This window comes from Salvelinus sp. IW2-2015, unplaced genomic scaffold (assembly GCF_002910315.2).
Source record: "Salvelinus sp. IW2-2015 unplaced genomic scaffold, ASM291031v2 Un_scaffold4434, whole genome shotgun sequence".
Taxonomy (NCBI): Eukaryota; Metazoa; Chordata; class Actinopteri; order Salmoniformes; family Salmonidae; genus Salvelinus; species Salvelinus sp. IW2-2015.
The window spans coordinates 45,783-54,693 of NW_019945704.1; the positions used below are offsets into that span (position 1 = coordinate 45,783).

The 8,911-nt window shown below is 43.9% G+C and overlaps 2 protein-coding genes across 2 annotated transcripts in view; one reads left to right on the forward strand and one right to left on the reverse strand.

Moving 5' to 3' along the window:
• The first annotated feature begins 1,552 nt into the window (after positions 1-1,552).
• On the forward strand, positions 1,553-6,973 carry mcrip2 (MAPK regulated corepressor interacting protein 2). Its single transcript, XM_024143822.2, has 5 exons — positions 1,553-2,135; positions 2,379-2,448; positions 3,879-4,012; positions 5,562-5,681; positions 6,448-6,973. The coding sequence occupies exons 1-5, from the start codon at positions 2,081-2,083 to the stop codon at positions 6,516-6,518; spliced, it is 450 nt and encodes a 149-aa protein (XP_023999590.1). The 5' UTR covers positions 1,553-2,080; the 3' UTR covers positions 6,519-6,973.
• Positions 6,974-7,226: 253 nt separating this feature from the next.
• The window catches only part of LOC112077290 (structure-specific endonuclease subunit SLX4-like), a gene marked incomplete at its 5' end in the record, with an annotated part of 5,693 nt that continues 4,008 nt past the window's right edge, over positions 7,227-8,911 (reverse strand). The window contains 4 exons of the mRNA XM_024143825.2: positions 7,227-7,674; positions 7,809-8,141; positions 8,447-8,549; positions 8,747-8,829. Coding sequence (XP_023999593.1) covers positions 7,311-7,674; positions 7,809-8,141; positions 8,447-8,549; positions 8,747-8,829 — 883 coding nt within the window. The remainder of the gene's footprint in view (positions 7,675-7,808; positions 8,142-8,446; positions 8,550-8,746; positions 8,830-8,911) is intronic.

Consider the following 8,911-nt stretch of genomic DNA (forward strand, 5'->3'; position numbering starts at 1 on the left):
TTATTTTAGTGAACAACACCGATGTACTGTAATAACCAACTCAGGAGTGTACCTACTGCACAGTTACGTTTTAGTTATTTATCTAGAGAGATTTACACTAGTGATACATTTTCATAATGGTCCCCCGCGGGAATGAACCCACAACCCTGGTGTTGCAAGCCGCCATGCTCTACCAACTGAGCCACACGGGACACAGCTCATACATATGTCATATTTGGAATCCATGACCATTCCAGTGTCAAGGATCTGTGTAAATATGAACACTTTATTCTCACACAGTGCAGTACTGTGCTTTTCTGAAGGGATAGTCTAACTGAAATAAGGAAAAGTCTGGGGCATCCAACCAGCCTTCCAATGAAATACTAACCTAATAAGATGCATTAACTTGAATGAATAAATATTATAGGATGGAAAAATAAACAAGGACAGTATGGATGAAGTATATTTGTTCAGCTTCTCTCTCTGTCCTTATGCAGTGTCTACCATATGGTTAACCCTCTGCCACAGGCTTCCCCTCACCTCTTAATACAACATAAGGAAAGTCTGAAGCCGAGGCTACTACCAGTGTTCAATGACTATGGACATTGGTCAGCAGTCTCTATGGTGCAAGGTTGAGTACCTGTGGTAGCCCGGCTAGTAACAGTGAGTAAAGTTCAGAGCGGGGTACTGGGCGGAGCCCGGCTAGTGGTTTCAATCTCTAGGTCACAGCTTTGATGCGCCTGTAGTGTCTCCGCCTTCTAGAAGGTAGGGGGGTGAACAGGCCTGGCTCGGGTGGCTGAGGTCCTTGATGATAGGAGGCAGGATTAGGGTTAGTCCCATACATTGACCTATATAGAGCAGATGTGTCCTAGTGTAGGGGGCAGGGTGACCCTAGGTAGACTAGTATTACCCTGGTTAAGCCTGTCTGAGCCACCTCTTGTCACCGGTGAGCTTCAGTTACCAAACATGTCTTGCCTGTCTTACATATGTTCTGACTCCCAATATGTATGTTGAACATACATACTAGGCTATTCCACAACAACCAAAATGCATGCCTTATGCAAATATATTTTATTTATTTAACTATGCAAGTCAGTTAAGATCAAATTTTTTATTTACAATGATGGCCTACCCCAGCCAAACCCAGACAATGCTGGGCAAACTGTGTGCCGCCCTATGGGACTCACAATTACAGCAGATGTGATACAGACTGGAATCAAACCAGGGACTGTAGTGTCTCTTGCACTGAGATGCAGTGCCTTAGACTGCGCTCCTAACTAAATAAGCCCAAGGCTGTGTTTGCATAATGACTCGTGTTAAATCAGAGAATATTTGTGCTGGTAAAAAATGAGACTTCAGCAATCTCTGATTTAACTTCCCCATTTCATTCCAAATATGAAACCCGATCATCGTGAATAGGCTTCAATCTCCACGTGCTCGGATTCCGGGTGATAGGTCAGCAGTAGTGCGTTCTGAAGGACGCTCCTCCTCTAAAACCGGACGGTTGGGGGTGTGTAGTGATATGACCGGGATGCCCATGACTGTCATGATGAAATCATGTGTGCGGTGTCACTGTCATTGTTTGTACAAGTACTGTAGAATAGGGTTGCCTATCACAAATGGGAATTTAATCAATATAACTAACTGTATATTCTATTCAAAAACATTGATCGGAAGGGTAGGAGTTTTTCTCTCCAACAGACATTTGAATTCATTTCAGTATTGAATCACCTTGGTTGACCTATTGGCTATACCCTTGAAACACTAGCAGACTGCCTCTTTAACCAAACATTGCTTATTCGTAGCGGCGACGAGCACAGCACAAAAAGCACATTGCAGTAGCAGTACCGAGATCTTCTTAACCGAACCGGAGACGTAGGCTACGTAGCACTGAGCAGCTGACTTGGAAAAACAGGCGCTATAATTTTCCCAACGTGGCTGCGTCAAGAGAACTCGACCAAAAAGGGGTTGCTCAAGGGGTCGATTTAAAGACCACCACGGTATTTGGAGTCGACACATTGTAGGCTATCACACCACTCTCGACTTGTTTGAAGATAACCCACTTATTTTTCCTTCGCAACACTGAAGTTCTCGCTTTCACATGATGTACACTATTACCAGAGGTCCCAGTAAACTTGTTACACAGCGCAGGACAGGTGAGCGTCTTATGTAATTATTGTTTCTCTTCAGTCCATTATGTATTGCCGATATTATCGATAGTAGCATTCGAATCATGTCAATAAAGCAGTAGTGCACTTTATAATGGGTTTGAAATGAGCACGGAACTGTGTTTAATTGAACCTAGGCCTTCGATTAGATCTGTCGGATTTAAAAGCATATTTTAATGACAACATGCATGTTGTGATCAGTACAACCTTGCTATTCTCTTTCCATTTCAGGTCCCACGCAGCAACTTGAGAATAAAACCAACGACTTGAAGCTCAAACCGACCCCCTGGTTATCCTCAAAGTAAGTTGCCATATTGCATTTATCATAATCATATCATATCAAGAAGCGCGAGCAAACCACTCAGCTGAAGAATTCATGGTACGTGTGTGGCGTATAGTGGAATGAACATGATCATGTAACGTTGATTCCACTATCATTTTGTAGTACGTCACGATTCACGAAATTATCTTAGAACGTTCATAATCCTGTATGTTTACTGCAATATAGTATCGATACACCGATAAATTATATTGTATCGTTGAAGTGTTCATTGCAACGTTTTCTAAATTCTTTGGAAACGGTCTGACCTTGTGAGGTTAACTGACAGGCTTGCTGGCTAGCAGCGCGTGCTAACTTTGGCCATTTGTTTACTGTCCAAACGCAGTAGAGAAACATTAACATTTTTGAACAGCCATTCGAGCGTGGGGAATCGGTCACATTGTAGCCAGTGTAGAACTATGAGCAACATACCCTAAGAACGTAGCATGCGTTCAAAGTGAAATATGCCTCGCGCGCWCTGCAAGGGCACACAAGTTTAGCAATGGTACATTTGGTTGAGTAAGCAAGCTTTTTCCCCTGTCATTGGCTACATACGTTGGTATATTTTCAATACAGGATAAAATGCATTCATACAATGTAGTTTAATGGACGTGTGTTATATAATAGCACAGTCATTCAATCGTTTCCTGGGAATCACGCCACACAGACTTTTATAATCCGTCTGCTGTTGTCTCCMTAGCAACATCATTGTGTAAGGAAGTAGGTTCAGAGGAATCCCACCAATCCTTACATTTCTATGGTAGCCGAGTGGGCATGACATGCGATGTGGGAAAATAGAATTCCTTAATATTCTAGACCAGGGCACTTCAACCCTGTTCCTGGAGAGAAACCCTCCTGTAGGTTTTCACTCCAACCCCAGTTGTAACTAACCTGATTCAGTTTATCAACCAGCTAATTATTAGAATCAGGTGTGCTATATTAGGGTTGGAGCAAAAACCTAAAGGACAGTAGCTCTCCAGGAACAGGGTTGGAGKGCTCTGTTCTAGACAGCRACTGAACCTCTAGGCTAGATATACAATTTACTTTGRATGACTATATGTACTTATCTATCCAGTGCATTTGGGACAGCGGTCAGTTCTGAGGGAATGTATCAATGTCCTCTGTTTTTAGTGTATGCAGTATGGACTGACTGGTTTAAATAGGTATGATGTGAGTATGTATCAATTTAATGGAAGGTGATGCCAAAGAAAAAAACGTCCATCCTGGATGGACAATAGTTTTATTCTATAAAAAAAATTAAGTCCTTTTGGGTGTTATGCAAAAAGTATAATCTAGTGCCCAGCTTATACATTTCTGAAGCAAGACCAGATTTCCAGAGGCGTACACAATACGATTTCACACACTTACTTATTCAGAACGTGCTTATTTACCCTCATTTTCTATCTGTCTAGCTCTCCAGCTCCAAAGATAGTGTTTAATCGCCTGAACGGGAAGAGATACCACACTGCAGCCACACAGAAGGAAGACACCACATCTGAAGGCTTCACCCCGGCCCATGAAGAGAATGTCCGATTTGTGTACGAAGGTGAGACTCATTGACTACTAGACAGATGAGACARTACCCATTTTTCTCATGCATAGAGCCATGGACACTCACTGACACAGCATAAGGCTCTCATCCTGACGGTATAAGGAGTATTGTAGACTCTCAAATATGCCATTTGAAGGTTATTATTGAGCCTATAGTAAGTCCTTTTATGCATACACATTCCAGTTTACATCAGATGAATGGAAGGCCATTATAGCTGACGAACATGTTGACCAGCAGCACAGAGTCTTAACTCAAGGTTACATCTGACACTGCCACTCTATCCACAACACCAGTAATGTTTATCTGGGAGAGAATCACTGCATTCAAGGACTAGACCACCCAATGCAAGAGGAGAATAGACACCAAAGCAAACGGGGTGTGAATATATAAAGAGAGAGAGAACTACGTGGAGTTTAAGCACACTCGAAAGCAAACGGGGAGGATAAATCCACCGAGTTTAAATGATGTAATCAAGTGCAAAAGTGGAAGCATTCTCTCTGACACAGTTTGGGTATGTTTAAGAGCCTCAAACCATAAAGAGGTAAATGGTTGATAGAAATACTTGAGACTTTATCGAGCAGTCATGTACGAAGTGGAGACAGTTTGGCTAGTTTGTTCTTTCAGCCTGCTCTGATGAAGACGGGTGACTTGCAGCAGAATGGAATGGTCTCAGCATGACCTGTTCTGTTGTTCTGGATCACTGCTCAATTATAATGGTCAGAAGGAAATTCTGGGCATATCCCGTTTGTTTTTATAAAATCATCTTTTGTTTTTATAAAATATCTCACAGAGCACAGCTCTACTCATTTACAGAAAGCCTTTGACACCGTTGCCAATGCAAACCACTATATTGTAGTGCATGAAATAGTCAAGTCCAGTCACTGTGTTTATAAAGTGATATCGGTTGTCAATTAAACTATGAAGACACTACCAAGTAATGTAAGGTGAAAGCTCCTTTACACTTTGCACTTCCTATAAAACAGTGAGCTTTGTTTATTTTTGTACATTTACATTCAAATGCTTTTKACAGAAATGTACACAGGCAACACAGTGTATTTGAAAGTGTAAGGGGTGTGTTATAACTCATGAGGGGTGTGTTATAACTCATAGTGAAACACACAACCTCCAGTCTTATCTCACCTCCTAGTAGTGTGGCTGATGCAATGTACTGTAGTTCTGTCCTGGTCCACTCGAGGACACATGGTTGGCTGTTTCATTTGAATTTGGAGCACAAGCAAGGTTATACCTCTAGAGGGATAGTTTATTTAAAATAAAAACACTTCCATTGGGCATTTATATAAGAGGAAAACAARGAACCACCAGCTTCAGAGCCGCGGGAAGTTGTGGTGTGACGGGTGCTGCAGCACCCCATGATACTATAATATTGCAATGGATGGATTTTTTTCATGCCCAGTTGGCTGCGTGTATTATACAACTACCTAGGAACTGCAGCATAACACACATGGGAAAAGTTATTTGCTGTAACGCGTATCTTCAGTTAGTGTGTGTATTAATGCCTCTGTATATTCTCTCCYCTCTGCAGCATGGCAGGAAATAGAGCAGCAGCTGGCAGGAGATGGAGAAGGCAGTGTGGAGCCTGCTGCTGTATGTGGCCAGGGGCCCGTGCAGTACGCAGAGAAGACCCCCAGTACCACAACGAAGAGTGAGTATCTATAGGCCTTATTCACTCGCCGCCATTGTTGTTTAATCGGCCTCCATCTTGCTCTACTGAAGATGTGCAACAGTGGGATATATGGGAGTACACTAAAGTCTACCTCCACTTCCTATCTCATTACATCCAATTATGTGATGRCCAGGACCTGTATTCATAAAACCTCAGAGTGCTGATCTAGGATCAGGTCCTTTGTCCATACAATCTTATTATGATCTGAAAGACAAACTGATCCTAGATCAGCACGCCTACTCATGGTCTTAACCCTCTATTTTGGTGTATTTCTGTCTAGCCCTATAAACGTCTGTCTCAGTACTGTCTAAACAAACACAGCAGGCTAAGCAATTCTTGMCTCCATCTTATCTGCAGCTAGATAGAGAGGTCATAAGGCAAGCTTTTGTTTTAATGTTTAACTCCCTGGTCTCTGAACAACTATCAGTCTCTCACCTTGGATAAACTGGCACTCCTCCTGGTTGCTGATTTCACACAACCTGTCCAGTCCTGTTCACTCTAAGTCATTGGACAGTACTGTAGTGTTTGAGGTTACAGAGAGAAAGAGTGAAGCGTTTGAAGCACAAATGTAATATCTCAATAAGCAAAAATCTCACCAATACCGTTTCCTTCCTTTTCATACACTATTGCCTCTCCTTCTCTCCATGCAGACTTGTGCTCAGGATGTGTAGACTTGTGAGATTCAGACAGAGGTACCATAATAGTAATGTTTTCTCATTAGCACCTATTCCCTGTSTCCTTACAGACTTTGTGCCTATAGACCTGGAGGAGTGGTGGGCCCAGCGCTTCCTGGCCAACATCGCTAACCTGTCGTGACAGGAAGAGAAGGAGAAGGGGAAGCCACAGGGCCAAGCTGTGATCAGAAGAAGAGGTGCAGGAGGGGTGGAGAGAGGACATTCTGGTTCTGAAGCTACAGTTTAGTGGGCTTCCTGTATTTTGTACCCAGTATTTTGGGTTCAAAGGAATACTGATATCTGCACCGTGCTAGGAGTGTGTGACACGCACACATTGCTGTACCCCTGAATGGTCCTGAAGCTACGAACTTTGACCTTWTAGACTGAACGCTCCACCTCCAAGGAAAATGCCTGTTCCTGATTGGCTAATCAACCAGAAGAACTAATTAATGAAGAGTATCTGTGATTTTTCTTCTGCTTGTGTTTTCTTTTAACAAGTACCTCCCTGCCCCAACATGAGTTGTGCTCAGATTGAATGAAGTCTATTTCTTGGCTGGTCTTTGGAGAAAAACAAAAACAGTAAAATATTTTTCACGATTTTGCTTTGTGCTGGAGTTATTCCCAGGTAATCCAGGGGTTTTGAATGTTAACTATTTTGGCTGTGGACAGCATAGTTCAATAACCCAGAGTAGTATAGCATGCTGTAAAAATAGGACTTGACACTAGGAAGAGAACATAAACATTACTTAATTATACTTAATTATCCAACATCCAACCAATATAAACAGGAAACAGTTCAACATCCAACTAGAACTCAGAATGGTAGTAACACGTTACAGCCTTAATTGCCACTGATTTAGTTTAGACTCAATTATTTCCCGCAAATCYTTTCAAAATCCACCTTTGCCTCCACTGCATCCCCTCAAAGGTAACTTCAATCTGCTGTTTTAGCTGCCCCTCTCCCTCTCCTTCCCCTCCCTCCAGCCCTGGTCGCCCCCTTCACCTTTCTCTTTCTTCCTCCCCTCAGTCCAGGCTTGGCTGTGGTAAACGTAATGCACTGGGAATCCAGGTAGTCTAGTAGCTTGGCGCCCCCCAGCCGGATACCTGCGGCCTTGAGTCTGTCCTGAAAGTCTGACAGGACCAGGGGCTGGTAGAGGAGGATCTGCCCGTAGAGGTCAGGGTCTGACTGGATGAAACGACGGACAGCGACRAGGTTGTCCTGGAGCTTGGAGGCAGACTGCGAGGCAGTAATGTCTTCGTTATCCGAGTCGTGAGATAGGCACTGCTCTGGATTAGACCTGGAGAATAGATTGGGGGGAGAGATGARGGATGAATGGAGGAGTGTCAATSTTAGTACATTTAGCAGTCAAAAGTATTCTAGACAAATACATACATGAACAACACCTGTTAAACACACACTCCCAGTGCTAACCTCTCAGAGTCTTCACTGGGTGCTGTGGAGGACGTATTGGATCCCTGAGAGGCAGAGAGAGGCTCCATGTCCTCCCCACCAGGCAGTTTSACCAGGGAGACGGTAGGTGCTGCTCTTCCACTAGGCTCTTTAAACCCCCCAGTCTGGGCACAGGACACTGGTTTTCTGGTGGGCTCCATGGAGGAGGTGGWGGGTGGGGGCCCGACRGCTCTGGGGCGACCCAGGGAAGGTGCCTCGTCCTCGGACTCTGAGCTGACGACCTGGTGGGTGTACTGGTGGATCTCCTTGAGCTTCAGGATCATCTGGCGCTTGGGTAAGGGACGCACACCGAATCTAGAGGGAGGACACAGAGCAGGATGGCAACAGACTTTTACTAGAGGGAGAGGGTAACAGAAAAAGAGATGATGTAGAGAAAAGAGATGGGGGGGAGGTATAGACCGACTACACTGACAACTGCCATACATTGTGCTCCTGTAATCTCACATATCATCAAAGAACTAGGAACTAGACCAGGCTAGGTCTCTTAAGATGGTGGGAGTGAAATGACCACATGAATTAAATAACTGATAGACAAACAAATATAAAAGGGCAGAGATATCAGAGACAGTTCTGAGGTGATGTGTTGGGGGGAGTCAGACCGGTTGAGCTTGTTCTTGAGGTCAGGTGTGTCCATGTCAGAGTAGCTGGGCATGGGGGTGATGGGGACCAGGGGGCCCTGCTGGCCTTTCCTACGGGGGGCCACTGGAGAGAGAGGGGTCAAAGGGTAGAGAAATAAGAAAAGCTGTGACAAAACAGTGAATGTGTTTATTGCATTTATGGATCAGAATAACACGAATGGAAGACTGTTCAATATTTCAACAGTACGAAGCAATGAAGCTGGTTTAGATTAAACATTAAAACCTCTATACAAGGGGGTATAACTGCTGAAAGTGTATTACCTGGAGTCTTGAGCTGGGCCACTCTCTGAGCCAGAGCGTGAGGTTTCGGGCTCTGTGGGTGGTAGAGCTGGTGTGATAGTGGGCTGTATATCTTATACAAGGGGGTATAACTGCTGAAAGTGTATTACCTGGAGTCTTGAGCTGGGCCACTCTCTGAGCCAGAGC